Genomic DNA, 15,072 nt, shown 5'->3' with positions numbered 1-15,072 from the left:
GAATGCAAATAATGGAGAAGGCAAGAAGGAATACAGGCAATTAAAGAATGAAGTGGATAGTAAGTGCATGACGGCTAAGGAAAAATGGCTGAAGGAGAAATACAAGGATGTTGAAGGTTGTATGGTCCTAGGAAAGATAAATGCTGTATACAGGAAAATCAAGGAAACCTTTGGGGAAAGGAAAACAATGTGTATGAATATTAAGAGCTCAGATGGAAAACCAATTCTAGGAAAATAAGACATGGCAGAAAGATGGCAGGGACATATCCAACAGTTGTATCAAGATGAAAATATAGATGATATGGTTCTGGAACAAGAAGAGGCTATTGATGCTGATGAAATTGTAGACCCAATTTTTAGGTCAAAATTTGACAGAGGAACAAGGCACCTGGAATTGATGACATTCCCTCTGAATTACTGACTGCCTTAGAAGAAACCAGCATGATGAGGTTATTCCATTTATTGTGTTGGATATATGAGACACAGGAGAAGTGCCATCCGATTTTCAGCAGAATGTTGTTATACCTAATCCCATGAAAGCCGCTGTACGCTGACCATTCAGCCAACGAGTCAGACAGCCTAGTTAAGTTTTTTTCTATACCATTTTCCACCTCACTGAACTGATAGCATAAATTTGTTATGACACTCGATATAACAAATATCAGATTATTTACACACATTATTTGCAGAAGAATGGAAGGGCATGTTAAAACTGAGTTGGGAAAAGATCAATTTGGCTTCAGAAGAAATGTAGGAACACGTGAAACAATCCTGACTTTACGTGTGATCTTAGAGGATCGAGTTAAGAAGGCCAAGCCCACATGCATGGCGTTCGTAGATCTAGAAAAGGCATTCAGTAATATTGATTGAACCAAGCTATTTGAAATTCTGAAGGTGATCGGGATCAGATACCAAGAACGAAGAATTGTCTACAATCTGTATAAAAATCAGTCTGCAGTGATAAGTATTGAGAACTTTGAAAAATGGGCAGCAATCTAGAAAGGAGTGAGACAAGGTTGCAGTTTGTCCCCCTCCTTTTCATTGTTTACATAGAACAGGCAGTAAAGGTAATCAAAAAGGAATTTGGGGAGGGAATCACAATCCAAGGTGAAGAAATCAAAACCCTGAGATTTTCCAATTATATTTTATCTGAATCTGCAGAAGATCCGGAGAAATTACTAAATGGTATGGACAGAATATTGGGGAAGGAGTACAAGATGAAAATAAATAACTCCAAAACAAAAGCAATGGAGTGCAGTCCAGCAAAGTTAGGTGATACAGGAAAGATCAGATCAGGAAATGGAGTCTTAAAGTAGAAGAATATTTTTACTTGGGTAGTGAAATAACTAATGATGGCAGAAGTAAGGAGGAGATAAAATGCAGACTAGCACAAGAAAGGACTGTCTTTCTCAAGAAAAAATATTTGCTCACTTCGGACAATGATGTAGGAATTAGAAAGATGTTTTTTGAAGACTTTTGTCTGGAACATGGCATTGTATGGAAGTGAAACATGGACAGTAACTAGCTCAGAAAGAGAATAGAAGCTTTTGTAATGTGGTGTTACAGAAGAAAGCTGAAGGTGAGATGTATAGATTAAATCACAAAGGAAGACATACTGAATCAAATTGGTGAGAGGAGATTGATTTGGCTAAATTTGACCAGAAGAAGAGATAAAATGATAGGACATATCTTGAGACACCCAGGACTTGTGCAGTTGGTTTTTGAGGGAAGTCTAGGCAGTAAGAACGGTAGGGGTAGACCAAGGTTGAATAGGACAAGCAGATTGGAGCAGATGTAGGATGCAGCACTTATGTTGTAAATGAAAAGGTTGGTACAGTATAGGGTGGCATGGTGAGCTGCATCAAACCAGTATGGACTGATGACTCAAGCAACAACAACAATAATAATGTTATTGGCTTTACGTCCTACTAACTACTTTTTCAGTTTTCGGGGGTGCCTAAATTTTGTTCCGCAGAAGTCCTTTTACGTGCCAGTAAATCTGCCGACATGAGCCTGACATATTTGAGCACCTTCAAATACCACTGGACTGAGCTGGGATCGAACCTCAACTGTACGAGCTAAAACTCAAACTGTATTTTGTGTTGAACATGCTTCAGTTTTGCACTTTAATGTCAGGCTTAAAAGTACGCGTACAGTAATTGCTAGGCGGGCAATAATTCCATTGTAGAGATTTATCTCCCGTATGCAGTTATCAGACTGTGCCTCTTATATAGGCTTCTGATAAGTTCACCTGCATACACCCAGCATCAGTGGGTAGGGTCTGACACATCCCACTCTGACGAGTCTAGTGTCAGACCTAAGATGAAATGCTGGTTAATAGAGCAAACGCCTGAAAAGCCTTACATCTGATACAGTAAATATGTACGATCTAAAATAAGCCTAGTTAAGTAATAATAATAATTTCGTGTGGCTCTTTCTAGCCAGGTGCAGCCCTTGTAAGGCAGACCCTCCGATGAGGGTGGGCGGGATCTGCCATGTGTAGGTAGCTGCGTGTTAATGTGGTGAGGGGATAGTGTTGTGTGTTGTGTGTGAGTTGCAGGGATGTTGGGGACAGCACAAACTCCCAGCCCCAAGCCATTGGAATTAACCAATGAAGGTTAAAATCCCCAACCCAGCCAGAAATCGAACCCGGGACCCTCTGAACCGAAGGTCAGTACGCTGACCATTCAGCCAACGAGTCGGACAGCCTAGTTATGTTTTGTTGTATACCATTTTCCACCTCACTGAACTGATAGCATAAATCTGTTATGACACTCGATATAACAAAATATCAGGTCCCTTGGATGTCGTTATAACCAAGTTCTACTGCACTTTCTTATAAATATTTTGACCTTAATTGACAATCATTATAATGTATGTGTAGTTGCCTTGATGACTTCACAAAATATAAAGATGTTCATTTGTCATTAAATAGGGAGATTCATAACCTTCTTACAATCACTGAAATATTTAGGGACAACTCTGTGAGTCATATTGTGCTCGTATGTTTCAGATGCAGTCTTTTGTCTGCTCAGATGTCAGCAGTATACCGCCCAAATCAAGGAAACCTCATTCTCGTGGTACATCGCCTTCTTCTAGTGGTTCTACGCAGCAGTCATCATCCAGTGCCATCCATGTGCCTGGTATAGGCCTAGCTCTGCAGGTAAACATTTTAAAAATGCTTTTTAGATTCAGCTTAGACAAATAAATTGTTTCATCCCTTATAACCCTTAGAAATATTACTTAAGATTCTCTCTTTGGTGACCATTCATTGCAATATTGCTATGCCACTCAGTTCCTCTGTAAAAGACTTTTACGAAGTAAAAAGGTATGCCTTATTTGACCACTTCAGCAATAAGCACATCAGGCAAAGAAATTAGTCGTCCCTTTGAAAGAGCACACTGGTCGCTTTGGAGCGATGTAAATGATGTTGCACTGGAACCAGGTGGTCATGTGACCCTTCATCGCTGACATATGAGCATGCCATTGAAGTGGTGTGTATATGCCAGTCGGTTGTATGTAAACAGCACCTCAAGATGGGTAGAAGCCATGACGTGACTGACTGGTAAAAGGGCGCTATCATGTTCGTCCATTACCACACAGAAAATGAAGAAGTTACCCAATTTTTTGGTGTATCAAGAGAGACCGGACACAGATGACACGTCTTGTTGATGAAAATCGGTTTCAAACCTGACAGGAATTGCTGCTGTCAGAGAATGAAGGTCCCTTTGAATCACTTTCTGAGTGATCATTGCAAAGGGAACTGCATACAATGAACCTTTGGATTTGGGTACCTCATAAGAGGCCATTGCAGACAGTGGCAGATGAAGTTGAACTTCTTAAATGGGCCAAGCAACACCGAATTTGTTCATTAGCTGACTGGATGCATGTGGTATAGTCCTGTGAGTCGCAATTTTGCCTGTTTTCAAATGATGAACTGCACAGACGGGTCAATGAGGCATTTTGCCCGCAGTATCTGAAGGGTGTAGTTCAGGCCGGGGGTGGTTCTGTGATGTTTGGGGGGTATTCTGCATACTATGACTTTGGCTTACTCATTCAGGTCACCATGAACTTGAAACAGGATGTTTATTTCAACATTCTCAGTGACCATGTGTTGCCCTTCATTCAACATCTTCATGATGGGCATGCTGTGGACACTCCTGTTTTCCAAGATGACACCAGCAGTGTTTCACAGGATTGCAAGCATACGTGACTGATTTGACGATAATACCAGCACCCTGACACACCTTGACTGGCCTGCTGGTTTTAATCCCATAGAAAATGTGGGAACTATTTGGAACAGGGGGTAAAACGCAGACATCAGCATCCTTGCAGTTTGGTGACCACAGGATCTCATCATCAGCAAGTGGCTACAACTGGATATGGCATACCTGCAGAAATTTGTGGATTCCCATCCTCACCAAATTAAGGCAGGTATCAACGTTGCAGGCAGTGTTATGCGGTATTAGAACTATGTCTCCAGGGGGATGACTAGTTTTTTGTCCGGTTAGGTTATAAGGATATCTCCCTCCCAGTGCCTTTCCGAAAACCTTCTTGGAACTGTTATGAAAAAATGATGATGTAAATACTGCCATTCATTATCTAAGCGCAAAAGCAAGCAAACTACATCAAATCAAAAAATCAAATCAAAATCTCTTTATTTGCAAATGAGGTGTCTACCTCGGTGGCAAATGGTACACTAAAATACATTATTGTCAAGCACTAAATATTAAATTAACAAGAGAAGAAAATTTTTCCTATAATACAATATTATACAATTTACGCTAACAATGTTTTCTATTAAACACACAGCTCATCCTTAATAAATTTATATTGTTTACAAAATTCTACTTATAATATCTCCTGTACTACTTACAAATATAGTCAACTGATATACAGTAAGTGGAATGACTTCAAATGATACTATACAACTGGTATAACATTAATATTTACATTGCATTTATTTATTTACTTTTTTTTTTTTTTTTTTACCCGTTCTGGATCCTAAGTAGCATAACGACCTGCTGCGTCTTAACCAGAGCCCCTTTTGCCACCACTTTTCAGAGTTCCTGAAGGGCCTTCACAGCTACCGTAGCGGTCCCAGGGCCCTCGAAGTCCCCACTGTACTTCACCCCTACAGGCAGTCCCCTACTTTGGCTGTCCAAACTCCTTAGACCAGGGGATGGAATTAATTTATTCACACACATTTTTTTATATACAATAACCTGCACTGGTCGAATGCCCTCTAACATTTCATTTATTTTCTCTGTTGTTGTTTATTCTCTTCTTGAATATCTGTACAGATTTTGGAAAAGGATCAAACACTACCCCTGGTAAACTGTTCCACTCCTTCACACCCTTTCCAATGAATGAAAAATTACCCCAATCGCTTCTGCTAAAATTCCTTCTAATTTTATATTTGTGGTCAGTCCTGCCGATATAATTATTTTCCAACTGAAGCCTCTCACGGATATCTCTCCATGCTTCTTCTCCTGTATAGGCTCTATATAATCCTATTAGTCTAGTTTTCTCCCTTCTCTTACTTAAAGTTTCCCACCCAAGTTCCTTTAACATTTCTGATACACTACTCTTTCTCCTGAAATCCCCTGTTACAAATCTTGCTGCTTTCCTCTGTACACTATCTATTTCTTTTATGAGGTATTCTTGGTGAGGATCCCAAACACTGTTTGCATATTCCAATAATGGACGAACCATACTCAAGTAACTTTTTTCTTTTAATTCTTTGTTGCATCCTTTAAGTAGCCTCATTATGACATGTAACGATCTGTATGCTTTCCCAACAATGTCATCAATATGACCCTTCCAGTGCAAATTACTTTCAAATCTCACACCTAAGTATTTGCACTTGCCATCTTTTGGGATAACTACCTCATCCAAAGTATATTCAAATTCAGTTTTAAAGCTCCTGTTTGTAAAAGTTGTAACAGTTGATTTGCCTCCATTAACTTTCATATTATTTTCTTCAACCCATTGTTGGATACTTTCAAGGTCTCTTTGTAATTCTGAACAATCCTCAATGTTGTTTATTTCTCTATAAACAATTATGTCATCTGCATACAATCTTATTTTTGATGTTATATTGTTCCCTAAATCATTTGCGTATATTAAGAAAAGTAACGGACCGATTATACTACCCTGTGCAATTCCCTTCCAAACTTTCTCTTCCTGAGATACATTATTTCCTACTTTGACTTTCTGAACCCTTGAATTTAGAAATGCTTTTATCCAACGTGTAACCCTTACGTCCAATCCTATTCCCTCCAATTTCTTTAATAATATTCCATGTTCCACTCTATCAAAGGCTTTGGAAAGATCTATGGCTATGCAGTCTAACTGGCCTCCTGAATCCAACTGATCTGATATGTCCTGCTGAAATCCCACCAGTTGTGCCTCACAAGAAAATTTCTTTCTAAATCCATACTGGCTCCTCATGAACCAATTTTTATCATCACATATCCCTCTGATGTACTTCGATATTAAACTCTCCAGAATTTTACAAACTATACTGGTCAGGCTGATTGGTCTGTAGTTCTCTGGTTTCCTTTTATCACCCTTTCCTTTATAAATTGGTATTATTATAGATTCCTTCCATTCCTTTGGTATTACACTATTATTTATGACATAGTCAAAGAGAAATTTTAAATAAGGCACTATGTACCACCCCATTGTCTTTAATACCTCCCCAGTAATTTGATCACTCCCTGCTGCTTTTCCTTGCTGAAGCAGTTGGATTTCTCTGAAAATATCTTCGTTTGTGAATGAGAAGCTTCTTGTTTCCCTCTGTCTCTCTCCCTCTCTATCTTCTGTTTCGGTTTCCAACTCTTGACAATCATCTACTGAATCTCTAAATTCCCTACTAAAGAGGTTTGCTTTCTCAGTATCTGTTAAATAGTGTTCACCCCCTTCTCCCACCATTGTAGGAATTTGGATTCCTTTTCCTTTTTGATTCCTGATATATGAATACAGCTTTTTCCATTTCCCTTTGTGGTCATTACCCTCTTGAAGTATGCCATTCATATAATTCTCTTTTGCTTCCTTTTTCACTCTATTCAGTTCCCTCATTAGCTGTTTTCTAGTTTCTCTACTCTCCCTACCCTCTTTGATTTTCCTGTTTACTATTCTACATTTTCTTTTTAATTTTCTTATTTCCCTTGTATAATAAACAGGGTCTGAGGTCATTTTACCCTTCTTAACAGGTACAAATCTCTTCTCTCCTTCCCAAATAATTCCTTTAAATTTAGCCCAAAGTGTATCCACGTTACTCCCTTCACTTATCCAACAACTGAATTGTGAGTTAAGGTAAGTCCCAAATTCATCAACTTTAGTTTTTCTGTACAATTTCTTGTCTTGTGTAACCCTCTTATTAAGCCTTTTTGGTACGAGTCCTACATCCATTATTACAGCCTTATGGTCTCCTATTCCTTCAATTACCTCAGTTTTATCAACAATTTCCCATGGTTTAACCAAGAATACATCTAGTAAGTTATTGAGACGAGTCGGTTCTTGTACTACTTGTGTAAATCCTCCCTCCCAAATTAACTTATTTGCCAGTTTCTGTTCATGGGCTTCACTTGCAGCTCCTTTCCATTCAACTTCAGGCAAATTTAGATCTCCCCCAATTATTACCATATCATTATTATTGTTTTTACAAGTATAATCTATTATTTTTTCAAAGATTTCCATGTCTCTTTCCTCTCTTCCAGGCCTGTATGTTCCTATAATTCCCACCTCCTTCATATTATCACAAACTAATTTTATCCCTAATATTTCATCCCTTTCATCGGTAAACCATTCATGTGAACAGTAAGTTTCCTTCACCAGAATAAACACCCCCCCTCCCTTTTTATCTCCTCGGTCTCTACGATAGACTGTGTACCCTTCTGGAAATACTTCTCTATTACCCACCCCTTCTTTCAACCACGATTCCACTCCTATCACCACATCAGTCTCATAAGATTCCATCAATGTACCGAATTTTAATTGTTTATTTACTACACTTTGACAGTTTACCAAGAGCAATCTCAGACCCCCTTCCTCCCTAAAACTTGACTGTTGCAATTGGGTAACTTGAAATTCCTTACTATCCTGAGTTTCTTTTTCTAGTTGACTGAGCCAGCTTGAAGTATAGCTGGCTCTTTCTGCTAGTTTTCCTGGTCAGTATTATAACTCAAGGGAGTTGCCTGTTTTACAGTACATATCTTAAGATTAATAAAATCTAGAACAATATTTCCTATCTTTCGTTTACCTGAATTGTTTAGATGGAGGCCATGTTGTGTATAACAGTATCTCTCAAAACTGCTGCATTCAATAACCTGAGTATTCCGAAAATGTTTACAAATTTTAACAATATCTGTATTGACCTTGTCCACTTCAATGTTCACACACGAATCTCTACTCAAATCATGCCTGTGGGGCACGTTCACTACAAAAACGTTAGTGTGGGTCAGCTTCCCTAGTGTATGTTTAAGTTGTGATCTTACATTCTTGGCGTCGTCGCGAGCTACGTCGTTCGTCCCACCGATGATAAGCACTGCATCGCCGCTCCCGAAGTTCCTAGTTGCTGCTTCTACGTTTTCCACAACCCTGCTGATAGAAGCTCCTGGATATATTTCTCCGGTTGCTGCTATATTCTCGTCGTTAATCACTCCCGCAATTCCCCTTCCTTGGCTATCACCAAACACAGCTACCTTCGCTGATTTAGGCCTAACTGGGTCTTGAATCTGAATTCTAGGCCTAAATTTCAAACTCGGCACGGCAACGGATCGCGATGATTTGGTTTCACGCGCGCGATCACTTTCTTCCAGGATTAAATTATTTAGGGCAGAAAACCTATTTCTAATGTTTATTTCCGGAAATTCAGTTGTAGATTTCTTCTTAGCCGGCCATCCACGAACTACTTGACACCACGTGCTCGAGTTTGTTACTTGTACCGGTATATCACTCGAAGAATGGTCAGTCCCAAATTCTAGCGATCGCAGTCTTTCTTTTAATTCTTGATTTTCAACTTTAAGAGTCTCATTGTCCTTTTTTAGAATGTTTATAATTTCTAATGCACTTTTATATTCCTCATCGACTGTTTTCGGTGCTTCGTCAACGCCGTCCCCAACAACAACATTCCGAACACACTGCTCACAAATCCAGTCAACATTTTCATTAGATTTTACGTCTCTAGGGCAATTTCCGCACTTATAATGCCACCATCGATCACATGAATCACACAACATTCCATTTTTCACTAATTTTCGACATTTTCCGCACTTTTCGTCATATTTTACGATTAATTTACTCGGAGAATAAAACACTACGTCGTCATTACCGGGCGCCATTTTGAAAAAAAAAAAAAATGTTGATATGATCAGGGCCATTGTTATTGTATGCATCGGAAACATGGACAGTGAAGGCTGTCAATCATGAGAAACTCCATCCATGAAATGTTTTGCTGTTGCCTGTTCTTGCACATCCCATGGACTGAAAATTATGTAAGTGCATCCATCATCAGAAATTTAGGAAGCAAAAGTTTGTCATCATTGGAAAGATCTTGCATTATTTTGGTCATGGTAACAAGGGGGTAAATTATGTGGTACTAGACTGGGTGAATGAATACTTGTCCCATAAACTCATAAGGGCAGAAACAGTTCTTTACCTTTTGTGTCCTCATGGTACTTTCAATGTATCATCTCAAATTTTGTCCTATGCGCGCGCGCACGTGTGTGTGTCTCTCTCTCTCTCTCTCCATGGATGAGCGAAACATGTGAAGATTTATATTCAGATTGTAACCTATTCAAATGTAGTTCCAATTTTCTTTTATTTCTTGAAATATAACATGTACTTTTAAGTACATACAGTACTATAGGTATTCCATGCATTATGTTCTCTTTGACAACAAGATTTTTTTTTTTTTTCTTTTTCTTGTCAGTCAGCTGTGACCATTACATGCCGTGTTCTCTTCCAGAGGTGTAATTAATATGTGACTGACGTCAAGTTCCATATTAAAATTGGGTACCGGTACATCGAATTGTTGGTTTTTAATATACTTCGGGTCATATTTGAAGCGTATTAAAACGTGTGCAAATCTCAAAATACCCTTTTTTCATTTCCTCAGTGTTTATTTTCAGAGGGTTCGAAAATGCTCATGCTATAAATCATGCAGTCTCAACTCAAGGAAAAGCGAGCAGAGGGCAAAGTCAGCACATTCTGCGCTAGTGAGTAGGCATCGAGACAGTCAAGACAGTTGTTTATTAGAATGTGGCATCAATGGGCACATATAACTGAACTGTATTGTTAGCTTGTGTATTACAAAATGAAAGAATACAAGGGAATTCTATTATTACTTCACTATATTCAGTTATTGGGGGTCAAATGAGTAGTATGTAGTCCTGTGAGTGCACTTCTTGCTGGTGGAAGTGTGCTGTCAAAACACAAGAAATGCCATTTATTCCTATTAAGTCTGATGCATCAATGGCCCCTGGGCAATGTCTACAAAGGTGGCTAAATCATGCATGAGCAGAAAAGCAAGTTCCCAATGCTTTAAAATGAGAACCTACCAACTAAAGGATATAACCCTAACTGAAAATATTGGTCCTCCAGGATTGCTGGAGGTTAGCGTTGAACTGACGACTCAACCCAGAAAACATTTTCTTACAAAATCTGATAAATAATTAGCCAGACTGACCTATTTAAGATGACATGGTAAACATTCAAAGGACTTGAGAATTAGATTGTGCAATGTGCTAACTCATAACCCAATTGCCTTCAGTTTAATGGTCCCATGCAATCACTTAGAAATCAGATTTAAATCGCCCTCAACACGAGTAAGCCACCCAGTTAGAACTACTTTGTAGCGCTCTGAAATACAAGGGTAATCCCAAAAATAAGGTCTCCTATTTTTTTATAAATACAGAACTCTGTTCGTGTGGCTGTTGGTCACAATATTGTGAAAAGTGTTTCCCGCGCTCACATATAAACATGCGCACGCTGCGCTGAGGCACTCAGTCTTGGCTTGACAGCCATTGAGAATGGAGCTCCCATTGGATGTTACCGCCAAGTATGAAGAGCGTGCAGTTATTCAGTTTTTGGACGCAAAAGGTACTGAACCGATTGAAATCCATCGCCAATTGACGGAAGTGTATGGTGAGTCGTGCATAGATGTCAAAAATGTTTGTAAGTGGTGTAAAGAGTTTGCAGCCAGTTGGACTGAAATTCACAACGAACAAAGGAGCGGGAGACCGTCAATTTCCGTCGAGACAGTCGTGAAGGTTGAGCAAATCATGCGTGAAAATCGGCGGATCACCCTGGATGATCTCTGCATTTTGGTTCCTGAGGTTTCCCGAAGTGCCGCTCACAGAATTTTGATGGAAAAGTTGAAATACCGGAAGGTGTGTGCAAGATGGGTGCCACGCATGCTGACTGAAGACCACATGCGGCAACAAGTTGATACTTCCCACACATTTCTTCAACACTTTGCAGCCAAACAGGACAACTTTTTGGACTCAATTGTTACGTGTGACGAAACCTGAGCATTCCACTTTACACCTGAGACCAAGCAACAATCATGCCAGTGGCAGCATCCCTCTTCGCCAAAGCCGTGGAAATTCAAGCAAACACAGTCTGCCGGTAAAATCATGACAACTGTGTTTTAGGATCGAAAAGGGGTATTGTTGGTCAACTTTATGCCCGCTCGGACCACAATTAATGCTGACAGGTACTGTGAGACCCTGAAAAAACTCAGACGGGCAATTCAGAACCGGAGAAGAGGAATGTTGAGCAAGGGCGTAAACAAACGTTCTCCATGACAATGCTTTCCCACACGTCGCCCGGCAAACTGTTGCTCTCCTGCAACAGTTTTAGTGGAACATCATCACCCACCCATCCTATAGTCCCAACTTGGCACCCAGTGACTATCACTTGCTCCCTAAGTTGAAAGAACATTTGGCTGGAAAGCAATTCAGCACCGACGACGAGGTGAAAGATGAGGTTCCCAACTTCCTGAACAGCATGACGGCAAGCTGGTATGACATGGGCATACAAAAACTGTCACAGCGTCTACAAAAATGCATCGACCGAAATGGTGATTATGTAGAAAAAATAGCTAAATGTTCAAACTTTAAAATGATGTAAACTATTGTAAAATAAACAGGTCTATGTATTTATAAAAAAATAGGAGACCTTATTTTTGGGATTACCTTCGTATGTGCCATAAATGGAACAACCACCAGAATTTTCATTCACAGTTTTCAGTGAAACATTCAGAATAATTGTACTCACCAACAATGACGTCAGAACGAAGATTTTGTGTGGTGAATCTTGAAACATTTGGGTATACATAGAGGCACTTTACACTTTTTGGGGTTCTCAGTACATTTATATTTGCTCCAATATAATTGGATGCGAGACTTACGAACCTGGGATATCGGGATGCAGAGGGTAAAGCAGGCCTCAATTTCGTCCTCAATAGTGTCAGACCACTTGTCACCGTCTATTCCTTTTTCCCTCTGTGGGTGTAATAATTGTTTCATAGCATAAATATTTGTTTCCCATGCAGTGTGGAAAAACAACGGATCCATAAACTCCAACAAAGACAACTTTGATACAGAACTATCTAAATATTTGTCTCTCGGTTCTGACACCCCTGAAGAGCCTGTAAAGTGATGAATAATACTCAGATTCCACCCTTCAAGAACAGCTTCATCAATCCAAGTCTAAGTCATTAAGTGATGTAGGTGTTTAGTGTATCCCAGTCCTGCATACTTCACCATTTCTGACTGGATAAGATCCAGTCATTGTTTTTTGCTTTTGCACATGGGGTGTAGGTACAATTTCACAGTCACTCGTATCAAATGAACAGTCACTTTCACTTAAAGTCTTTTCTTCAATGTTATAATCGCCATCACTGTTGTCAGAATCACTGTCTAAAACACTTTCAATTAACTCAGCAATAGCATTGCTGTCACTGGCCTGTACTATGCCCAGAGCGATGGCTAGGAGACTGACTGACACATGATGAAATGTTTGTGCTTTCAGAGGATACAATTAGGCAATAAATTATGGTACAAGATCTTAGAGGGCTCGGTGTAAAAAGCCACATTGTTTTCCTATTTATGTAAGTTTTCAAAGGGAAACCTGTGCAGGGATGATCAAAATATAAGCTAGTACATGCGACTCAGCGCGACACACGAATGTCTCGTCATTTGAGTGGAAGGCCTGGTCATTACTCACGTGAACGTCACGTCAAATTAGTCGAGTGGGTTAAGAAAAGCTTTTAGTTAATAGCTAATAGTTACAGACTAGACATTACTGCAATCCAAAAAATCAGATGGATTGGTAATCGAGTTTTAGAAAGGAAATGAAAGATTATACTGTTTTTTACAGCTTCCATAAGAAAGAACACATGTTTGGGACAAGTTTTGTTGTCAGTAAGAGTCTTTCAAGCCAAATCTCACAGATTGTGCTGGTTATGAATCAGGGGAAGTTTTTCAGTTACAGCCTTATATGTGTATGTGCTCGCACAGAAGGAAAAGTTTATGATGAAAGAAACTTCCTTTTATCATGAGTGGATGAGATATATACAGGGAATGCCCAAGGTGGGGGACTGCAAAATAATTATTGGAGACATGGATGCTAAGGTCAGAAAGGAAGACCTCTACTAACCTGTTATTGAAAGGTTCAACAATAATGGTATAATAAACATTGCTACATCAAGAAGCATGGTAGTGGGCAGTACATTTGATCACAAGGCCATACATAAAATGGCATGGACATCCCCAGATGAAAATGTTTTTAACCAAATTGACCACCTTATAGATGCTAATTAATTAATTAATGTTATTTGTTTTACGTCCCACTAACTACTCTTTTACGGTTTTCGGAGACGCCGAGGTGCCGGAATTTAGTCCCGCAGGAGTTCTTTTACGTGCCACTAAATCTAACGACACGAGGCTGACGTATTTGAGCACCTTCAAATACCACCGGACTGAGCCAGGATCGAACCTGCCAAGTTGGGGCCAGAAGGCCAGCGCCTTAACCGTCTGAGCCACTCAGCCCGGCCTTATATATGCTAGGCACCTGTCTTAACTTGATGGATGTTGAAATTTACAAAGGGGCTAATGTTGTCTCTGACCACTGTTTGATCATAGCAATGATCAGAAGTTGTATATCAATCATGAGAAAGGGTACATGGGTCCTGGAAAAGGTGGTTCAATTGTGACAAACTGAAGGAGTCAAGGCACTGCCCTCGGATATGTTGATGTACTTAATCAGAGCCTGGAAGAATCTCAGGGATGCACTAACAAATGCTACAGATATTGTCTTGAGAAGAGAAAACTGGCTGAAGTACGACTTGTTTGATGAGAAATATGAACAGGTGACAGCACTGAAAAATAGTGCTTATGGGAGAATGCAACAGAAGAACCATACATGGAAACATACCATGTGACTCGGAGGAAAGAAAATAAATTGCATGAGAAGAAAAAGAGTGAACTGGAGTAGTTGAGAGGTCTTAATGAAACTAGTCCTGTCAGAAATGAAATAAAAACTAGAAAGATTTTCAACCTAGAACAACTTTGTGGGGAGATAAAGAAGGCACGATTATTAGCAATGACAAAATTATATTTGAACGGTGCATTAAACATTTTGTTCAGCTGTTAAATGCAAATTTGTCTGACCCTTAAGAGACCATGACCTTTTTAATGACTCCGAGAAACTTGGAAGTAGAAATACCAGTGCCAAACATCAGGGAAATGTAGCTAGTTTTTAAGAAACAGAAAAACAATAAAGCTCCAGGAATGGATCTTACCCAGTCACAAATAGACTGGGATACACTAAACACCTACATCAGTTAATGACTTAGACTTGGATTGATGAAACTGTTCTTGAAAGGTAATAATAATGACGTGTGGCCCGCAGATAGTCCTGGTGCAGATCTCTCAAGTTGATGCCATGGAACTGACCTGCACTTCTCTGAGGATGGGGCCTGAAATCCACTAACCTACTGCGCTGTCATAATAGGGGAAGAGGTGATACTTCCAGGTGGCGGATTGGGGGATCCCAACCGGC

The 15,072-nt window shown here is 39.6% G+C and overlaps 1 protein-coding gene across 1 annotated transcript in view; it reads left to right on the top strand.

Moving 5' to 3' along the window:
- Window positions 1-15,072, top strand: part of SAK (Sak kinase) — a 319,404-nt gene that overhangs the window by 294,252 nt on the left and 10,080 nt on the right. The window contains exon 13 of the mRNA XM_067139778.2: window positions 3,014-3,163. Within this exon, the coding sequence (XP_066995879.2) occupies window positions 3,014-3,163 (150 nt within the window). The remainder of the gene's footprint in view (window positions 1-3,013; window positions 3,164-15,072) is intronic.

This window comes from Anabrus simplex, chromosome 2 (genome assembly GCF_040414725.1).
Source record: "Anabrus simplex isolate iqAnaSimp1 chromosome 2, ASM4041472v1, whole genome shotgun sequence".
Taxonomy (NCBI): domain Eukaryota; kingdom Metazoa; phylum Arthropoda; class Insecta; order Orthoptera; family Tettigoniidae; genus Anabrus; species Anabrus simplex.
This window is presented reverse-complemented; position numbering and strand designations above follow the sequence as displayed.